General features: G+C 40.2%; 1 protein-coding gene across 1 annotated transcript in view; it reads left to right on the top strand.

Moving 5' to 3' along the window:
• Positions 1-23,000, top strand: part of syt7a (synaptotagmin VIIa) — a 113,006-nt gene that overhangs the window by 43,104 nt on the left and 46,902 nt on the right. Inside the window, exon 2 of the mRNA XM_084734725.1 lies at positions 7,794-7,897. Coding sequence (XP_084590851.1) covers positions 7,794-7,897 — 104 coding nt within the window. The remainder of the gene's footprint in view (positions 1-7,793; positions 7,898-23,000) is intronic.

The following is a 23,000-nucleotide window of genomic DNA, read 5'->3' on the forward strand; positions in this document are numbered from 1 at the left end:
GCATGAAGGAGAGAAGTGTCAATCATCTGTTGTACATTCTAGTTGAAATGACGTTCTGTCTCTAGGAAATGCCTATTGAGCCTCTGCAGGCTGTCTGGCTTTGTAACAACAGTAAAGGGGCTAAAACATGCCAGAACAATAGGTCATCCTCTGAGCATGCCACAGCACCTCTGAGCTCACTGCGGGAAACGTCGCCTCATCACTTTATTTGACAATGACATTATTTACCTGGAACCATAGTAATTATTCATTTTATCCACATCTCCCCTCTTGAATCAATTTTACGCTCTTCCCACACAAATCACTTTGTGCGACCGAGCACAGGTGGAATATTTAGTTTGAAGGCATTAAAATGCATGTGCTGTTTACTACCACCCAGCCTTTTGTCTTGAGAAATAACTGTAAAACAAAAGCAATAAACTGCAGCGTAGAGTTCAGCCAGAAGGTAGATGGAAGCAATTTGAAATGCTCAGTATCACAATATAACTGCGAGTAACATTTTGCTGCTGCACACAGACTGCGCCTCAGAGGGGACGGAGTGTAAAGACATCTGAGTGACATCTGAGGATTACCCCAACAGCAGCTCAGTGGCTATAAAGAGGGCAGAACCCAGCCTCCAATACAAGGAGGGGGGCACTTTGAAGTGGCGATTAGGCTGTGAGCTTTGCACCCAGAGCTTCTGCGGCGCTGCCCTCTCCACCTCAGTCAGAGCATAAAGATGCGGCGTGGCAGCTCTGCTGACTGGACACTGCTCCAGTTCCGCCTGTCCAATTAGCAATATCTTCCACCCCTGAGGACTGGTCCCTTTCTGCTTGGCTTAGCTCACTGCATGTGGGCCAGATCACCTACATGTACGGTGCTGCTCTATGTAACCACAGTAAAGCTTGTTGTACTCAGAGCTGCTATGCATTAAGAGCTCTCCAAGCTAAAGACGCTGATATTTTCGGCAAGTTCTGCCTCTGTTTCACCGGAAAACGTCCACATTTAACCTCCTGCACGGCTTGTCTTTGTTGTGCTCTGCCGTGAAAGGGTTTATTGCAAGCTCATTTACACCATCATTGTCACTACTCAACGCAGAACACAGTGCCATTTATTTTCTCTTTTATGTGCATATAAAAGAGATGGTCACTGGAATCTAAAACAAACAAGCGACTTTCAAGTTCAAGAGTGCTCTGACTTCTAAAGGCTTCTGATCAAAGGGTTCAATGGCTTGTTCAGCTCACTTGTCAGTTTTACTGAGTGCTGCCTTTTTAGATGTGATTCATCACCCTCCAATTGGAAGTATTTCTCATCCCTCGCCTAGTGTAAGTCCACAGGAAATGGACAGCAGAGCACTATTTTCTTCCGCATATTTACTTGTTTCCTGTAAAGACGGGGAACTAGAGGAACTTGTATTACATCTTGTTTGTGATCATATCAGCACCGCTGATTATACCTTCATATCTGCAGTGCACTGATCAAGCAGCTGCTAAATCAGTGATGCAGTGTGTACATCTGGGCTTTTATTTTGAAAGGTAATAATGAAAAGGGTGATTAAATAAAGTGCTGTGATTGACTCTGAGTGAAACGACGCAAAGTTGTTATCTTGTTCAGATAATGGAGTCTCTATGTAATATGGTTCACGTGGCATAGTTATACCAGTCAATGTAGTATCAAGGTCCCCTCTCAGGTTTTAATTCACAATAGTTTTTATTAAAATACAATCATTTTAAAGTCACTATACGATATTACTGTATTTTCTATCTGGAAACACCGCTACAGGCAGTGGTCCATTAACCTAGCTGACTCTTCCTGGACTGGGAGGTCCCAGTGAACACAGTGAGACTAGTGTTGAGGACAGAGGACAGAGTTTTGATGACAGCAAACACAGTACAATTGGGGTGAAGTCAGCTAACTTAACTGCATGGCTAACCAACCTAACATAAGTCAGCTATTAGCTACTTTAGCAACAGGTAAATCTATCTTTCCATCAGGAATCTCTGTAAATGACCTCACTGCTGTATTCCCTGTCTGTGACTGAGGCTGTGTTCGGTCTGGCCATGTTTACTAGGAGGCTGCTGAGCCTAATTTTATTTTCCGCTAATGGCAGCTAAGTTAGTGGAAAGTCTGACCCAGAGTTGACGCTGTGCAGCTGGAGGACATGGGAGGGAAAACCAGAAAGCATTTTCTCCAGAAAATGTTTCACTCATATCAGTGAATAAAGTCTTTAAACTTGTTTTTATACAAGTTATAAAGTTGTGCTTTTGTAAAGTAACAGTTGTCAGTCTTGGCCCCAAACCCGTCTGCATGTAGGTAATGTTAGTGTCTGAAGTGGTCCACTGTAAAATACCTTGAATTCTTGAGTTCTATCCTAACCTATCCAATAAGAGGAAAACATGTTTGAATTTTCTGTTATCTTGATATAAAAATACAATGGAGATTGTTCATTTTTGGCATATATTGTTAAATAGGTACACAATATGACTGGGGATGTGATCTAAAAAGATAAAAAAGGCATTTTCATTTCATTTCGGCTTTAAAAATAGTAAATATTACTATGTGACATTAACAATTCTCATTTTACATCCACTTAAATTGTCTCCTTATTCCAGTTTCAGCACACAGACACTGTTTTATCTTTCACCTTCTTAATGCGTCACCTGCTGGAGTATTCAAGCTAAAAGTTTTGTTTTGTTCAAGGGGAAAGATAAATTGAATTTCCTGAGTGCTGTGATAGCCGTGTGTAGTGCAGGCTTCTCTTACTCTAATGTTGCCTCTTTTTCTCCACAGCCATAGTGCTGAAGATTTGCATATCTCTCTAATACTTCAACACAGTGTATTTCCTTTTATTCCTCTGCTTTTCCTGCACACTTTGTTCCTTTGTAGCTCCTATAAAGGAAGTTGGGAAGCAGAATACAGTTGTCCATTACTGAGAGCAGGAACGTGCCGTCTCTCGATGCTGCATTTTTATTTGGAGGCTTTTTACTCCCGTAGCTCTCGTGACTGACACAGATCATAAACCATAGCACCCACCACCCCACCCCTCGACCTTCAGAGGGAACACAGGACGTCTGGCCCTACATCAGCTGATCCACCTGACTCTCCAAGCCCTTCAAAATCAGAACATCCATCACGGAGCCACTTAGCACAGAAGCTAACATACATGCCCTTAGCTGGAGGCCCAAGTCATCTTTCTTTATTTAAGATCCATTGCTTCCCTCGCTGATGTCCTGGTATCTAATGGACTCAACTTTATTGACCTCTCTATGAATATACAGTAGCAGAGTATACTGCCTGTGTCTATTTCTGAACATCTATGAATGCATATATTCATCATTCAGGAGCTGCTGTGTTTCTCTGACCCCCTAATGCTCAGGTTGTACCTTTTTACCATTAGCACCGTCTTTGACTGTAGATAAATAATGGTTGTAACGACTATTACACTGATTATATCTTTACCTTCACGATCAGAACAAGATCAGTCAAGTCGGATTGAGTCTGGGGCAGCTGCTCAAAGTTGTCAGGAGATAAACTCATGTAGTGTTTAAGATGTTTGGGATTCTTATCACCTGTACCACAGTCTGTGGGCAGATTTCCATCAACCGCAGAGTTCGGTTGAGTCCTGCGGGTGGGTCGGAGCACCTGCATGGGAGGGGGTGTTGTGATCCAAACTTGATGAAGACTGTGAACAGTTGGAAAGTGTTTTTTCAGAAAAAAGTGTCATGTCGCTTAGTCTGTTTGCTGATGCATAGAGCAGTTGAGGACATTTTCATTGGGTGAAATGGAAACAATCTGGTTTGTTTGCTCACTCATTCAGGAAGCAGTGTGAACCAACCAATTTCAGCCAATTGTATGGTGACATCCACCCAGCAATCAGTGTATAACTTTTAACAGGACAAAGCTAAGATTCATTAGATAGCTAGCTCCCTGGCACCCTCTTCAACATTCAAATCAAATTCCTCCAGACCTTATATCCGCCTGCCTACTTTGTTTAATTCAGAAATACATCACAATACAGGAGCAAGATATTCTTGTAATGACATTTCATGTGGACTTTAAAAATGGCTGTAAATAATGCAGGTTTCAAACATTTAAGAAAAAGTGGCTTTGCAGATGTTCTCTGAGAGAGGAAACATATTTGGTGAAGAAATACTGAACATAAACAGAATATTTGCTTATAAGAAAACTCCACAGGGCACCTTTACTGTAAGTGTCATTAAATTTCTGGGTTTCTTAAATGGACATGAACATATTTCAGTCACAACTTGTGTTTAAGATGTTTGTCACAGCAGCAGAGTTAGAGTTTGACGTCCAGGTTCCGACCTCATCACTCCCCGCTCATCTTTACAAAGAGATATGATGAACAAATATCTTAATATCTGATGGAGCCTGCAGGTGGATGCTGGGGTGGTGGAGGGCCTGAACAATCAGGTAGCGATACTGATGCAGGGCAGAGGGAGAGATGGGAAAGTTTGCAGTTTAAAATAGACTTCCAAATTGGGAGGCTGTGTTTATCATTATGGAGAATGAGGCCTGTTATGTCTGTGTGCCAGAGCTAAAGTTCACTACCTGAATTAGCTCATCAGTGCACATACACATAAGATTCAATTGTATTCACTTTGGGAAGATTTAGTACAGTAGTGAATTAAACATTATATATGGAAAAAGTTAAGCAAATTTTATGAAATATCAACATATAAATAATAATTTGGCTCCAATAGAGCCAACCTGCTGTTTCTAGATTTTTAATCTGTGGTTATAATGATCCTACCAGCCTGCAAATGACAGGCTGCTGCTTTCCACCTGCTGTCATCTCATCATGCAACTAAATACAGATGGTTGTAGCTCAAAATAGAGGGAATGGTTATATATTTGATATGGAACAATTAATATAGTAAGTTTGCCTAACTAATATGATAAATGTTGCTCATTATCCCAGACCAGATAAACTATGGCATTCTCTCAGTGCCATTTCACTGATCTGTCTGTTCACTGTGGTTTAATTCAGGGAACTCAGATACAGTAAAATTAGCTCTTGAACCATTTCTTTGGCTGTAATTTCTGTGGTTGCCATGGTCACTCTGCGAGCCACGGCTTCAAGTTTAAGAACTTGAACCATCATGAACTCTGAATGTGGCTGCTGCCCTTCTTACCGCAGTCTTTACATAGGAAACAAAGGAGGCGACGGCGACAAGCACTCGCTGTCTGAAAGCAGCTGAAGAGGGACGGCATGAGAAGGCCATTGGCAGGTGAAAAGAAGCAGTTAGTAGCACTTTATTGACAGCAGTTTCCAGCTTCACACAATGATTATATGTTAACCATGCTGCAAAGTTCAATCACCTCCAACCACCTGTAGAGTACACAGAAAAGAAAAGAAAAGAAAAGAAAAGAAAAGAAAAGAAAAGAAAAGAAAAGAAAAAAAGAAACAGTTGGTAAATGCCCTGTCTTGATTATTATAACTCCCTCTTCACCTGTCAATCCCCTCTAGATTGTCTTTGTTTATTCAGCTGCCAGGTTATTAACCAGAACTAGCGGTCCTCTCATGTTACCCCTGTTCTCGCATCCCTCCACTGGCTTCTTGTAAAATATAGAATAAACTATAGGATCATGCACTGCATGAACTTGCCTCCACTTTTACATTTCCAGTCCTCTCAACTACCCCAATCTTCAAATCTTGGCTTTTTATCTGTCTCCTGCTCCAAGTGCACAACAAAAGGTGGCCGTATCTTTGCTGTTTAAGCCCTAATCCTCTGGAACAATCTGCCTAAATCAATCATATTTTCAGAATCATTTTAGGTGTACTCAAGCAAGACATGATCGCTGCAGTCTTGCCCGATGTTACACTATATTTGGTAACCAACTGAATTATGTGACCTGCAGAGATGTACCCAGATTGGGCTGTGACTCGCTGATATACTAAAATGCTGCTTATACATTAACTCACCCACAGTGGTGGACATTCCCTTTTGATTGCTCATGATAATCCCGCCCCCAGCCCCTGATGATGCAGTTCTTATTCTTGGCCCAGCAAAGAGTTGGTGCCGCTCCGGAATCAGTTTTCAGGGCCAAGAGCCGGGTCGCTGGCTCTTGAACTGGTTCAAAATTAGGCTCTGGCTCCGAACCAGCCCTGGAACCATCTCGCTAGAAAAGAGGTAACAGATGTCCAGTAGGCATAGTCAGGTTGTTGGGTATCGAGAACACTCGGGCCTGGTGTTTCCATCACCTTAAGATCACATGACTTGTGCTAGGAGGAGAAAGTAACGGGAGACTCTGCTTCTTCTTTTCCTTTTTATACATACAACACATCATCCTACAATCATCCAGGTGAGGTAAATAAGTCAGACACAAGTTCACTTCAGCTCGGCTCCATCTCTCACTGCAGAGTATACAGTCTGTGTTGCCAATGTCGATTAAGTTCAATCCTTCATTTTGGGAATTTCCATTCAAATTTCAGTGCAAATGCACAAACTAAATGATTCTTTTTATCGGTACAGTCACACTCCAGAAATTGTGTTTTCCTGGGGAAGGGTTGTATAGCAGAAGAAGTAATTATTGTCGACCTGCCAATGGCTTTGCTGAACGTGGTCTCAGGTTTTCTGCATGCGCTTTCTCTTCTCTGACTGCGAGTGGCCTCAGGTGTCACGCTGACTTCAAAACAGCAGTTGAGGCTGAGAGAAGACTGTGGAATACAATGCTGATCCTGTTCTTCTTTTCCATATGAAACACGTTTACCCGCCACTGTTTTCTGCTTTTTGCACTCGTCTGTTCCCAGAGGACATGGCTGAGGTGCAGAATAAAGCCAAGATATGATGGAGGAGAGAGATGAAAAGGCCAGTTGTGACAAGCAAAAGGAAAAGGAACAAGAGACAGCAATTGGGGAAGGAGACAAACCCAGTTGTTATTGAAAAGAAAAGCACGGGTGTTTGTCGGTGTTTGTCACTCAGCTGTGTGAAAATGCATCCTGACACCCGTTTATCACTGTATATTTAGGAATCAGGATTGTTGGAAGGAAATCATGAATTTGAATACATTAGCATCTTCCCCGCTGTGCAAATATCAAAGCTCAGTGAGGCTTTATATTCTCGTCCTCTTAAGTGAAGGCCGCTGAATTGTTTAAATGTGGAGAACGTACAATCTGGAACACAAGGACTTTAGATCCACTTACTGACAGTATCGTAAAACGGCATGTAAACAAACGCAGGTGCAGGTGTGAATGGTCTTACTCACACTCACATAGTGAGACACACACAAGCAGCAATAGATGATGTTTTTTTATGACTGTCTTCCAGAGCCACCGCTCTCACTGGGCATCTACTGATACCCATTAATCATGAGCTCTCTTGTATTGTCAGCCCAGCCTCCCCTCCTATTCCCTCCCCTCCGCTCTCCTCTCCCCCTCCTCCCTTCGCTTTCAGCCTGTCAGTTAACAAGCTGTGACACCATGACAGTGATGTGTGTGCAGCTGAGTGATGCCTGGCTGCAGCTCTTATTGGAAAGGTATTGAAATGCTCCGGCACGGAAGGGGGGGTAGTGATGAGATTGTATTTCTCAGCTCCTTATGACAGAATGTAAATATGGCTGCCTGGCTATTCAATTAGATGTGGCTTTATTTTGGGTCGCCCTCTTTGACAACAGGATTCACTGTAGCAAGAAGCCCATGCTTTTATTTCATCTTTACACACGATGAAGAAAATTTCTGCATGTATGCACAAAAAAAGCATCACTCACTGTGTTTTTTCTGTCTGTTTCTGTGTGTGTGTGTGTGTGTGTGTGTGTGTGTGTGTGTGTGTGTGTGTGTGTGTGTGTGTGCACAGGCTCAGTGTCCCTCAGTGTGTTCCTGGTCTCCCTCGCAGTGACAGTGTGTGCTGTTTGGCTGGTGGCTCTTTGTGGCGTCTGTGGCTGGTGTCAACGCAAGCTGGTGAGTTTACACACACACGCGAACACACAAGCTTCATTAACAGATATATTGTAGCTTCCAGTCACATTTCTTGCCATATTAACATGCTTTAATAATCAGAGAGCCTTAATAAACATTGTCTGCTGTGAGTTTACTCGAAAACAACACTTTAGTGCACTGGAGATGGACAATGTGTGCAAATATTATGAAAATCTGTGCAAATATTATGTGCAATCCTGTTGAGCTGAGATTTTTCTGTTACAAGACAGTTATTAATGAAGACATATTACCAGTGGTATTCAGTATTCAGATCTTTTATTTATTTAAAAGTGCAAACTGGGCTGTCACAATGTCAGATTTTGACCACATAATTATCATGTCAAAAAGAATTCACAATAAGAATATTATCATGATATCTATAGATTTTTTTTAAAATTCATGTTGGTTTATTTATTTATTGTGCATTACACCTAAAGTGCACATGTACATGTACAAAAAGTGCATTTGCACTTAATGGATAGTGAAGAAGAAACCAGATGAAATGATACAAGAGATCCACAAGGGAACACAATAGGTTTAAGAAGCACTGGACTATTTACACATTATCATCATATATGCATTATTAACATGATATCAATATTTAATTTTTGAAATATCACAATTATTGTCAGTATGGGTATATTGCAACCCCCACTCAAGTAAAAAAATACACAAGTACAAGCAGCAAAATGTCCACAAGTATTGCTCAGAAGTAGTTTGTGATTTGTTAATATTTAATAGGGGTATGGCCCAATGGGAGCATGATCATAGAAATATTATGGCAATATACAGGCAGCACTGTGTCTCGATGATCCTCTCAATTCAGTATTTAAAGCATACAGTTTTGTATTATAAATCCAGGATGAACCTGACAGTAGGATGTCTGCTACTTCAGCACCATGGACAGCGCCATACACTTATTAATACACATCACAGTAAAACTACTGATATTTCAGAGGCGTGATTGGACCATAGACTCTTACTTGCACAAACCTCAGTCAGATACAGGATCAATGATTCAGACAGTTCAACTAAATGACTAAAAGAGAGGCGATGGCCGGTTAACAAGGGAGGTACTTCCTCTGCAAAAAAAAACCCTGTGGCACATATATATCGTTATATGTCATATTATTGATTGTTTAGACTGATGCATTAAAGGTTAAGTAGTTCAACTGTTGAAGCTGGTTCAGGTGAAGCCAGTTTTAGCTTCTGTATTTACAGTCCAAAGCTCCCACCACAGGGTCACAAGATAAAACCGGGCAGTTGTGAGACCACTAATGAGAGAGGAGAGAAGAAAAAGAAAAGTTCTGCTACACCAATTTGCATTAATTTTTTGGACTTTGAACTGACTCTTTGCTTTTGGTGAAGCATTGGATAATTTGACCTCTTTGAGCCTCAAACTGTTACTTAAATAAAACCATCTCTGAAGTTTAGAGGGGAAATGTCTCGAGGGTGGAACTGTTAACAATTCACGGACATCTGAAACATGACAAAGGGGCTCTGACTAGACACTGCTTTTATTTAAGGGTTTGCAGACAAAGAGGGTTGGGAGACTTTGGTTTAATCTATCATAATGTACAACTTATTCTCGGTTTTTAATCTGAAAAGTCACTGATTAAAAAGGGTTTTTTTGAAAGGTTATCTTTATTGTCCCATTATGGGAAACATGTTATTATATGTTCGCAAAGATTCACCAAATGATAAAATACAAAAGGACAACATCAACAATAAATCACATAACTAGTTTAGAGAAATTAGAATTCATACCGAGTACAAATATGCCATTGTGTACGTGTCCAAATGTGCTAGAGTAATGTAAGAAATGCAGCCAGAGTGCTAACTGCAACTAAGCACTTTGGATTAAATAAACAGGAAGTGTTTGAGTCCTCTGAACACGTACCTTGAAACATCGGTCTCAGGCCAGTAGCTCACTGTGGACTGGATGGTCCTGGCAATCCAATATAACATTAACCCTACTTTTAGAAATAAAATATTGATATCATATTAATAATACACATATGATAATGTCATGTAAATAATCCAACGCCTCTTAAACCTATTGTATGCTCTTAAATCATTTCCAGTTCTTTCTATTCTTGCTTTGTCTCACTCCTCCAATGCCCCCTCCCATAGATATCATGGTAATATCATGTGTGCGTGTACATTGGTAATATGTCTTCATTAATAACTGTCTTATAACAGAGAGCTCTCAGTTCAACGAGAATGCACATAATATTTGCACACAGTGTCCTTTGTCGTTATCATGAAGTCTTTTAGCCATGATAACTGCGTGTACATTGGTAATATGTCTTCATTAATAACTGTCTTATAACAGAGAGCTCTCAGTTCAACGAGAATGCAGATAATATTTGCACACAGTGTCCTTTGTCATTATCATGAAGTCTTTTGGCCGTGATAACTGTGCAGCCCTACAAGCCTGTTTTCAATGACCAAAAGATGAGCCTGACGCCTCCCTGAGGTTTTACTGGCAATTTTCACAAGACTTCCAAGTTTATTCTTATTGGACGAATTTAGGTTTGCAAACCAAGCAAAAAATTCAGAAGGTTAAAAAAGACTTAATGACACTTCTGTAAAAGAGAGATTGTCTCAGTAGAGTCTTTAAAATGTTAACTATTATTGTATTGCGGTAAAAAGTACAATATTTCCAAGGTAGTCCATTAAAATTGTACCCAAGGACAGTATTTGAGCACTTACTTACTTTCCACCACTGTATATTATAGGGTTGAGCGATACGTTAAAACTTTCCAACTGATGATCATTGCTCAGCTGATGGTGACAGTACAGTCACACAGGTGTTCCCTGGCTGGACTGGGAGATGTGAGCAAGCCGCAAGTTTGCTTTGTTACATGTTGAATTGATATAAAAAATGAACTCACAAAATGTCAAGAGGGGAGATATTCTCACACCTGTTTTCTTTATTAAACAGAAAAGTATAACCAAACACCTTCAGAATTCAAGTTTCTCTCAAGTTTACCATACTAAGACAAGCTTTAATTGCCTTGTTAAGTCTGTCAAACACAGTTCATTCAAACTCGGCAGACAGAAGCAAAATAAAACTCATAAAAACCATCTGGGTCCATCTTTCCACTGTTCTAATAATCACCAACTCTAATTTGGTTGAAATAAAACCATAATTCACCACATTAGATGTGAAAATATTCTGGCTTTACAGATTGTTTTCCACTCACTTGTCCTTCAGCTCAATGGCCGTGTACTGCGCTGTTGTATGGACGTGAGTTTTGGAGCAGCAGATGTCCGTCATACATTTGTCCAGTTGTTCAGCCCTAATATATCACAGTAGAGAAGCAATGGCCTCAGTTACTTCAGTGCCCGCGTGATCACAGCAGCACAGACTCTGAAACTAATGAATGTCTCAGACAGACGCAGCTCCGACATCAGTAAACTGTGCTGATACAGCATCAGTACCAGTCCACTCATTGAGGAGAAACAGAGCACAGATCAGGCAGACTGACCTCTAATAGAGGGCATGTCATTGTGATTATGTGGTATGAAATGTGATTGATTAAAGGGAGGAAACCACTCATTAGGCACACAGAGCTGTACGGCTGACTGCCACCTCACTTGACTGGTTTTTTTTAGATTTGCATGCCTTTAAACTTAATTGATTTCTGATTCATCCTGTGCTTGTACAACTCAGGAACACAGGTCACCTATTTCAAGTTTAATCTTGGCCCCAACTCTTACTTGTCTCAGCCTACCATCGCACTGCTGTGAAACTTATTGCACCACAGATGGCAGGATTTGGCACTGCAGCAGGCTCTGCACACCACATGCCTCTCTACATTATGTCATTTGCGTTGCTTGAATCCCCAGAAGGTGACTGTACCTAGATTACTCGTCAGTGCCGTTAAAACGTATATGAACCGGGGGGGAAATGGTCTGTGCTGAAGTGGGACGGTGGTACACAGTCTTTCTATTGTTTGCTCCGCTGGAACATAGTGTTATATTTGATATTCCACTTTAAAGTAAATGGAGCAGTGAATGACTCCTAGTTTCCTGCTGTGGATTGTGGTAGTTCAGCTTCCAGCACCTTGGAAAGTGCCCGAGGTCCTCTCTCTGGAGCTCTGCTGTAAATGGATCTTATTTCCATCCTGTGACAGTGCAGTGGGCGCTGGATGACGATCTGTTGGCCTTACGACCCTGTGAAGGGCCACTATCAACCACATCCTCACACAAAAGATGATCTTTTGTCTCAGAGGAAATGCATGCATGTCTCATTATTTCCACCCTGCATAAGCGTGGGGCTATCATGCAACAGATTGTGCTTGTCCGCAGCTAATCTTGCATACCACTGGAACTATCAACCTAATATATTTTGTGCACATTTATGACTGTATGCTCAAGCACCTCTCATGGTTGCAGTGAGTCAAGAATTTCTCAAAACCTTGAAAAAACTGATAAAAAAAAAAAAAGTGATACTCACTGCTGAGTCCTCATTTCTTGTAAACAGGTGGTAGAGGCCACAAGTCACAACTGCTAAGCTGAAAACAAGGTTGGGAATGCACAAATAATGCAACAGAAAAAGTTATATCTTTAATCTGAAGTTGCTCATTAGTATTTGGATAAAGTCGGCTCCATGATTACCTTGGCATAAATAAAAAAGGTTGCATCTAACTGAATCAATCACAAATTTAATGCACCAAGATCCCTCCCCTTAACTGAGGGGTATATTTATTTGCTTGTATATCTTTACTGGAGACTTTCTATTTCCAATGCAGTATAGAATATCTCAATTCAGAAAACTTTTTCAGATTTTTTCGGATTTTTCAGTCCCCCTCAGTTAAAGGGTGGTGGTGGTGGTGCTGGGCTTGAGACACTTAAATAAAGACAGAGAGATAGTTGAAAGGTATAGAATGAGAATGTGGAAATGTTTAATTATTTGCCAATATTTAATCCTGTAGATACTTTGTAGGCACAACAATTGAATTTCCAATAAATATTAGGCTGGAAAATAAAACATTTGCCCGATTTAATGTGACTTGCATGCCTATTAAACCACGCCCACTTCTGATCTTCTATCTGAATACAGATACAGAGACAGATTATTTTATTGGTTAAACAGACATACTGTAGATACAAATATAAATAATAATGTCTCTGTGCACCTATTCTGTTGCAGGCCACATTTTGAATTTTTTGTGGCTTTAAAACTGATATCCACAGACAAGTTTTGTTTCATCTTAAATGGGAGAATCTGCAGATTAAATCCATACATACAAGATGATTAAATCCCTGTTTTGCAAGCTTTGCCACCATCCCTGCTATGCATCTGTGCAGTCACTGAACTGGAGATAAATGAGAGATGCAAACTTCTGAACCTGTGCCAGTGATTATCTTAGCTTCATATGACTCCAGTGATGAAACAGATCCACAACCATCAATTTTAAGTCAAGTAGATAAATTTAAAAGAAAAAAGTCCAATTTAGGCAAAGGGTTGACATAGAGATTAAAGTAAATATGTGTCACAGCAGTTCTTCTGAATTTGAGGTCCAGTATTTTTCTCATCTGACAAATATGATCTTGGAAATAGGATGGAAATTAGACTAATTTTAAATTTAGCATTATGATTAAATAAAATAATGAAATATTAAAGAGATAAGTTTTAGATGTTTATATTTGTTAAATGAATTGTGGAATAATCTCAATTAATCAACAAATTAGTTGTTAGATTAGTCAACAAATAGAAAAAAAATAACCTTTGGATGAATCGTTTAAAAAATAATCATGAGGTGCAGCCCTAGTTATAAACCTGAACAACTGAACATAATAGTGGTTACTTGTTGGAATTAAATTTAGTTAGCAGGGGCAATCTAATCAGCTCAATGCCAAACCATTAACCTTCTGAAAAGGTACAACCTCTACCGGGACCTGCAGGCTCCGACCTTTGAATAGGCAACATCAAGTGCAGCTTTCCAGCTTTTGTGAGTTGTAATGTAGATTTTTTTTTTAAATGTAATACACTGTTCTAAAGCTGCCTGGTTGCTTGGAATGTTTGTTAGAAACAAAATCTTTTAAATAATAATGTTTAAAATGAGACGTTTGGAGTCATTGTCAGGGGTGGATCTAGAGAAATAATGGAGGCTTTAAGGGATAGGAAAAAGGATGGATAGATAGATAGATAGATAGATAGATAGATAGATAGATAGATAGATAGATAGATGTGCAAGTTGATGGTGGCATTGCAGTAGATGCTTTATCATCTGTTTCCTGGCGGATATCGGCACTCTACTGAGTGCACTTATCTAATTTTTTTTTCATTGTACAACACCTTACTTCAGGGTGTGTGTGTGTTTCTGTGTATGGTGGTGGGGGGTAACACGGAGTGGCATTAAGATGTTAATTAAGCCCTTTGTACTCTTCGGACCACTTACTTTGGGAAAAATGTCAGCCGCCCACTGGTGTGAAACCACATTAAACAACAGCTGCTTAATGTACAAAATAATAAAGAGTGACTGAGATAAATGGCCGTCATTTCCACGATGATAAACGTGTTATTGACGATGCACTGCACTTTGACAAAGCATAAATACTACTAATCTTGTTAAAAATCACTTTCTCACTATTACATCATCATCTTTAAAGTGTTTTATTTTCTATATGTGACTAACAGCCATGAAGGAGCAGCAGCTATTCAGTCTGTTCGTTTAAAAAAAGTCGTGATACAGACTCTCTCACTTCCCTTGATCTCCTTTATCTCAGTTATTTTCCATGGTAGCCCTATATTCCCTGAACACATGATTAGAATGTATATACAGTATCATTTGCATTTCTGGTTACTTTCAAGTGGGATCCCTTATTATAGATGTATGCTTTACCTTGTGTGCTGTGGGCTGATTTTCTATGCACAAAAATGTTCTCATTAGGTAAAAAGTGCTCCGTGGTTGATGCTCATCTTACATAAAGCCACCATAAGCCAGTCCACATCTAAAACTTTTCATTTTTGATATTTCCAAGTGTACTCTTTGACAGTGTCAGCTTTCATAAGAACAAATGTTTGCCTGAAGCTTCACGTGTCAGTTGCGAGTGGGCCCATGCCAGTTTTGGTTATGATTCATAGGTTAATAGACAAGACATTTTGGGTGAGTGTTGCTTTCGGTGTTTTAGCTTTGGCAACCAGTGCGATGGGTTTTATTTTAAAAGTCCTCATGTGCAGTCATCCTGAAGCCTCCCTCCTGCTTGGCTTTCTGTTATCTAAGCCCCCTGGAAGTACTGCACACTGAATGCTATCATCTCCTTCTGCTGCCTGCGACGTCTGTTTGCTCATTGCTGTTTATAGATGCATCGACATGAAATTTTTAGAATGTGTGCCGAGCCAGTGTTATTTTTATGAGCGACTTCATAGTTATTCACTCACAACAATTATTCATCTGTATTGATTGACTTGGTTATTTTCAAGTTTGTCTATTATGATTTTTATAATTATGGATGACAAAACAAAACAAAGGTAACACTTTGTAATAAGCATGATTAATACATGGTTAATTGATTGTTAATTCAACTAAGTTAAAATTTAATTTAGCTGATAGCCATTTTAATGTTCGTACACAATTAAATTGCAATTAATTGCGTTTACTAATTGGTAGTGATGTTATAATATATGTTATTTTACCCTTAATTTGTAATATAGAATAATTAGCTTATAAATTTTGTAGACTGCTGTATCATAGCTGATAAGAAACAGTCAGAATTACATTCACATTCTGCCATGCCCCCTCAGTTTGGTCTTATGCCCCTCAAAAAATGATCTACCCTGCAGCCACAGTGGCCTTGACGCCCCACCCGTGCTGCCCCAGCTGATTCCTCCATTTTCTCCTCTGCCTCTTTCCTGTCAGTACAGTTTTTAGACACCATTGTACTTTGTTGAGATTCTCAATGGGAAGCATAAAGTGCAACGCTGTGCACAGAGCCGGAGGGGGGTTCAGTTTCGAGCCTGGTGTGAACCTCTGGAAAACCACTGGGCTGTTTAACTGTGATGCAGACTCACAGCAAAGACAGAAAGCTCAAGATGACCACGAGAAATGTTGGCGTGCTATAAACTGTCTTTAATCACGAGGACTGATATTACCATTCTGTGGTGTACACTGCAGACTGGAGACTCTGTTGACAGAGACAAAAAGCTCGATTTGTGTTATATACACTTGTCTCCTTTATGAAATATCTGTGTTTCACTTTGCTGCTGTCCATGCATATTCTCTCTCTATGGAAGCCCATCACTGCCATTATTATCATTATGTAACCCATTATAATGAGGCATTTTCACAAAATAATGACTTAAGATTTTAGAATAATGAAAAACTGAGTTTCTCATTATTTTGAGATACTAATTCATTATATATCACACACTATTTACTATGTTATTATATAAACTGACCTCTGACTGATGACCGTTGTCCCAGTACTTTGCATCAACAAATTGGGAAATTTAAATTAATAAAAATAAAACCATCCTTAAAATGATAATTTCTGTGAATTTAAAATCATTGTTTTATTTGATGCCCTTCTGCCCTGGCATTTGGCCTTTGTGCCATCAAAGAATTGACAACACCAAAGGCCAAGTGATGAAAATTCAGGCCTGGTGTAGTGCATTTCTAAACATTATCTGGATGGCCATGACTGCAGTTGTTGATGTTGATGCTTATAAAACTTAACAATTGCATAGCAATCTTAATAATGATTATTATAAAGTATTACTGAAACAAAATACAAAATAACCCATGGGTCACGTGGTTATTAAGCTGCTGCATTGCGGGGATGATGATTGTCAGCAGGGGCTCATGTTGTAGGTGTTGGGTGGGATTTTCAGATATCAGAGGTGGTGCAGCTAACATCTGTTTGAGCAGCAGTGGCTGTTTGGCATTCAGAAACCCTCTGCTTGCTCCTGTGAGCCCTGTGCTGTTTGATCCGTGACATAGTTGTGAGCGGAGCTGAGATTGGACCTGACTGAGATTCACAGCCTGATCCGATCCCTGTTGGGCTTGTATCAACAATCTTCAGCATTTTGGTTGCATTAACTGGGAGAAGGGAGTTCACGGTTGTTAGGGGGATGATAGTAATTACATCAATCAGAGGAGAGGGAAAATGTGAAAATCAATAATTATAGAATTTCAAAGGAGGATTGTCACAGTCATTGGGAATATTATAATAACAGCACATTATGTGGATCTGAAGCCTTGACCTGTCACATTTAGTGACAGATAGTGTTGGCAGTGCTCCTGGTGATACATAAATTGTATGCCTCTCAGGTTGCATGCCTCACTATGTCAGCAAGGAGAACACAGGTATTTTAAAAAATTGTTTTGACAGATGAACGAATTATCACTTGATGATTTTGCAGCGGACGACCATTTTAATAGTGCACTCCTCTCTAATTATGGTGTGATGTGGGTAATATTGAGCGAGCATGTAGACTCTTGCTGCCTGCTAATTCACAGCAAACAAACACAGCTGGGTGTTGGAAGGCAGCGCACTGCCAACTGAGACAGAGAGAGTGGTAGTTTCACTCTGTCTCCTCTCATGTCTGTATTCTTCAAGAAAACCCTCAGCGTCACCCCGGGCAGTCCAACAACAACACGTCTCCTCTCACTCATCTGCAGCTCTATAGCAAAAAAAAAAAAAAAAAAAAAAAAAAACTGGGTCCCCCTTTAATACGCCCATTATCCTGCCTGTATAAATAACTGAATCAGCAAGTGAACCCATGAATCAGTAGTGCTTATTAGGATAATCTGCAATTAAGTTTGTATAACACATTAAAGATAGCCTGCACAATCTGATCTCTCAGCATATTTTAGCCCTCTTTGTCAACATACTGTAATTACCGTGTGAAGCTTTCGCGACTGTGTTCTAGAACATTATAGAACATCAGTCTCATCACTTTTTTTTAGGGCATCATTAAACACTGATCAAGGTGGTGAGCCATCTTATCCTGGTTGCTGCACCTAGAAACAACAAGTCCTCAAATTAGGTTCCTTCAACCTGTTGTTGTCTGCTTCTCCACCACAACCTCGCTGCTGATGTATGAAAAAGTGACATTTTAACAGGTGTTTTTAAATGTCAGTTTTTTTACATGATGATGCCACATTAAGTGACGGAACAGGAGGGTCAGAACCTCTTCGTCAGTCCATATGTTCCAAAACTGGTTTCTTGCTGCAGATTTTTAAGGATGGTGGCTGAACTAAAATACACAAAGTACTTGACCAATCAGAAATGTTCGCCACTGCAAGCTAGCTCCAAATTTCCTGAACTTGTGGAAAGCACTGTCAGCCAAGCAGGGACTTTTGGGGGTCCCAGTAACTTAAATTAGACCCTGGTCCCGGTGGTTTCTGACCTGACATTACAGCTCTGCCGCAATGCTTGTGATTCCACCAGCAGCGCCTTGGCTGTCTGCTCTGTGGCGAGTCTGTTTTTGACGGATCTTGCATCAGTCAGAGCAGAACAGATCAAGCTCGCAAGAAGTCAGAGACAGAAAAAGCAGAGAGAATCCGGTCAATTTTCAAAATAAAAGACCCCGTGCAGACTTGCGATTGTAAAGGCAGAAAGAAACAAAACTGTTCAACTACACAAAAAGTAGAGTAAGAGGATCAAATCAACAAAATCAGAGCAAGTAAACATAATCACCAAAGTGCTCTGGTGCTTTAACGCTTCTGAAACGCTGCTGGTGGGGGTTGCAGCTCTATGGTGGACGGATCAAAACCACTGTGCTGCCCAGTGGAATCAACCAGTAAGAGATGAAGCCAATGAAACACCTCAAACCTGTATTCTCTCTAATGGCCAGGAGGGTGCAACTCTGGTTGCAACACTGGTTGCAAAAAGATATCCAGTTCTATGTAATCTTATGAGAAAATGACCCATCTTCTTGATTTATTACCTCAGTAAACAGTCTCATAATGACTTTATAATCTCAATCAAAAACATGAAAGTTGTTATAGTGGTCAAATGTAAGATAAAACAATAATACTTTAGTTATAATGCTCATAAAGTAAAATTTTTGAATTTTAGATAAAGAGCAGACTTAATTCCAGGCTTTTTGAGCATCCTCCCTGTGTTTTGGCTATGGCCATTAGTTCCACTCACTACACGCCTGCTCATCTACTGTACAAGACTTTTAATAATGTTTATAATTATTTATATTTATAGCCTGCTCTGTTGGGGTTTGATTGTTTAAAAGTGTTAGTGGATTGTGTGGGTTTTTTTTGGTCCAAGTTGAGACTTGCTGCAGTTCGGGTATGTCTCGTAATTGGTTCATCATATCAGCTGGAGCTATTTTGAACTCATGGCTCAGAGCCAGACGGCACTGAATACTGTAATCGTGTGAAACCCTTTGTCGTATAACAAAAAGACGGCTGGTTTAAATTAGACTCAAGTATTTTCAAGGGTATTTGAGTTGAGGATGAGGGGGGGAAATTGCTCACTTTCCCATTGGTTTGCTTTAACCCTCATTTGGGGTATTGAGCTGATTTTCTTTATTGTTTCTTTGCTTCATGTGCTCAGAGCTGCTGAGCTTTGTTCTGTTCATCACTATGGATCCCTGCAGCCTCCACAACGACTCCCTTGAAGATGGAAGCAGAGTGCTTGTTGTGAATGAGCTGGAGGAAAGGTGTAGAGGAGATGCTTTTGTAATTCCTTCTTTGTGTGTGTGCGTGTGTGTGGATGGAAATGAGGATCCCAGGACTCAGTCAGTCAGTGCCCATCGCCAAGCGTTTGAGTCTTGCCTTGTTTTCACATCCAATCCACTCGGGACCTCCTGTCACTCATTGTTTCTCTCAGCTCACTTTTCGCACCTGTCCCTCCCTCCCCATCTCTTTGTCTCCTGCACTGTCCTTGTTTTGCTCTCCTACCGGCTGCCTCTTTCTTTTTTTTTTCTAAATTTGATTTCTATTTTGGGCTCTCACCCCTCTTTCTGTACTGGACTCTCACTCATCCACTGTGTCTTCCCACCTTCCTGAAAATTTTACGATAGCATTGAATGATACATGAGTTTCCTTTGATAGCTTGTCCTCACTTGACAGAAATTTTGCATCCCCAGAAATTGCCATACATACAATGTGTTTTGCAATGTGTTTCTATACAATTATATTTTTCTTGTATGTGGAGGAGTCTACCTCTTGGGCATGCAGATATTTCGAAGCTATTACGGCAGATTGTATGCATCTTTGTGTTCAAAATCATGACATGTAATTTCATATATTCAGCCAGCCTGTCAAACCAGTGATAACAGCTATCGAATGCCTAAAGCAGGTTATAAACGATCGTGAATGCTCTCTACTGACAAGTTGTGATGTGTTCAGTATATAGACCTTATAAAGAGACCATTTATCCAGGAGTCAGTGTTTCAATTACAAACACTTCTCTTGTATGCAGTTGTTTAACTAGTCGTTCCTGTCTGATCTATGTTTATTCATTTGTTTACCTCTCTATTTCAGCCTAGTGCTGATTATACAATCGATGAGCGGCTTTGTTTCCTTGTGTGTGATGGATATCACTTTCGCTCAGTGGTGCCATTGTGGGCTTTATCATTTTTGCTCAACAGTGCTATTGTCAACTGTGGCTTTGTAACAGGTCCAATAATATCCAAAGCCACAATATCCAAGGTGTGGACTGGAGCTTGAAATCTGTGTTGCCTGGAGCGTATGGAGACAACGTCAGTCTGCCTGTTAGGAGCTGAAGCTCAACATAGGCTTTGGCACAATTTGCATTTCCATACGCTGCTGCTATTTATAAGCTTTGCATGCATCACATAGGTCTGAGTCAGTTCTGTAAGAAACTCATACATAACCTCAGGCTGATGGCTTCTCTGGATAGCTCCATTGGTTTGTGTTCACGAGGACGGGATGAACATAGCTGTTGGCGAGGTTTATAGAAAACTAGTTAGATTAGACGGTGGTCAGAGCACCTCTAGAACAACCTTTACTCTTGGTGCCACAAGGTGCTGATTGGCTGCCAGAGGAGATAATCTGCTTGCTGGCAAACCAGGCCCCACCCATGGGAGATAGAAGGCCTTGCATATTTGATTTGGCATAGACAATTCAAACAGTCACAACATAGAACAGAACAGCATTGAAATCTCTACATAGCCAGCAGGGCTTTTATTTGGTGAATCACTGGAAATTATGAGAAGCTTCCCTTTAGCAACTGTTTTCTTTATTTCATTCATTCCTGATTGTTAAGTTAGCCTGGTTCCAGACCTCTGAATCTCCACTATGTTCTCCATTCATCCCCATTCAAAAATAGGTCTGATGTTGTACCCACTGGTTTCTGTCAGAGCTGAGTTGGCATGATTAGCACATGGGAGAACTGAGTCTTCATGGTTTTCTGTCAGAAAGCCTGTCTGACAGAAAATTTCTGGACAGAATGGTCTCTTTTAATCCAAACCAAGATCTTTCCTTAAATCTAATCAAACTGTGACAAAAAAAACCTCATTATTATAATTTATTTATTTATAATTTATTCTAATTATATATATTTTTAAAAAGCTGAAAATAATAAATCTAAAAGGACACAGGACACAAACCTCGGTTTTCTGGGTGAAACTAATGTGCTTGAACCATTCATCCACCATGACATGTTTCCCACGTGGACTTGCTCTTTATACTATTTCACCCGACTTCCTAAAGCCTTTCTGCCAGAGGCTTCCTGGCTGAGAAGCTTTCTGGAAGAAAGCAGTGCTACCTCAGATTTAATAATGGGGATCTTATCCTTTTACACTGCTAGTTAACTACTTAGCTACATTCATAATAAATAGTAACAGAAAAATTACAACAAGAGAGGATGAGATTGATGCAGCTGCAAGTTGTTGTAAGTCCTCTTACAGAAATAACAGATTTTCTTTGATCAATGTAAAAAAGTGTTAAAGGTGCAGTAACTTATTCTCAGAAAATATACTTTATTGCTGAGTTTCATTTCTAGGTCGTCAAATATTTACATTTTTCAAATGAGACTCAACCATCAGCTACCTTACTGACCTGTGATTGGTCAGTGTCTCCTGTCATGGGCTAGATTTTCTAAAGCCTAAAAACAGAGACAAGAGAAGGAGCAGAAGTCTAGATTTCTCTAAGACCCCTTCAATTTAATTATGTAGCTGGACTTAAAGGTTATTAAGGAACTTTTTCCCAATGATGCCAAAAATAGACTGCCTGCCCCGGCTTTAAATTGATTGCTCTTAGCAAAGGCTACTGCAGCCTCCGTGTCATTTTAAAATGCTGTTTGCAGGACAGATGGGTCACTTGCTACCGTGGGCATTATGAAACAAAATAACAGCCTGCCCAACCAGAAATCAGTGACATGAATACAAAGTCTACCTAAATGAGAGAAGAACAACAAAATATTAATTCAGTCTGAATATTAAGCATATTCTTAGCTTGCTAGCCTGTTGCATTGCATTGCTTATACCATGTTGCTCTTCCTAGTGGGCATTACATACTGTATGTATTGGTAACACATTACTGGCATGAATGGAGAATAAATCATCGTGTTAGTTCATGAATAACAGGCATGCAGCTGTTATCAGCTGTCAGCACACCGATTGAATAATTTCCAATCAGTCACACACCAATCACAGCCCACTCTCACACCAAGGCGGTCTGTTTAAATATGTCTCCTTCCTCACTGATCCCTGCCACACCAAAGCTGCTGACAAAGCTTCGCCCTCACCTTTCAAGTTATATCATAGCTCAAGGTTTAAATGGAATTCATGTTTTGCTTAAGCCCAGTCGTGGCAGGGGTTTGCATTGCATTCCCTGTTCTGGCTTACCCTGCTGCTAGGCTAATCCAGGGAGCATCTAAAGAGCGGAGCCATCAGTACCAGCCATAACTGTATTTCAATCAGGAGATACAAGTGAATTGAATAAAGATAAAGTTTATTGCAAGAGATGATGTGTGATAAGGCCTTGACAAAGTCTTTGGTGCTGACTCTAAAGGGAGATTTGTGGTTGAGGGGCATCTGGCCTGAGCAGCAGCAAGATAAATCCCCCCACGGAGTCCAGACACTGGTGATATTGGTTGAGTGCTCTGGTGAGACTGAGAGGCTGATGAAGCTGATGAAGCTGAT

The sequence above is a fragment of the Lutjanus erythropterus genome, chromosome 13 (genome assembly GCF_056507025.1).
Source record: "Lutjanus erythropterus isolate fLutEry1 chromosome 13, fLutEry1.hap2, whole genome shotgun sequence".
Lineage (NCBI taxonomy): Eukaryota > Metazoa > Chordata > Actinopteri > Lutjaniformes > Lutjanidae > Lutjanus > Lutjanus erythropterus.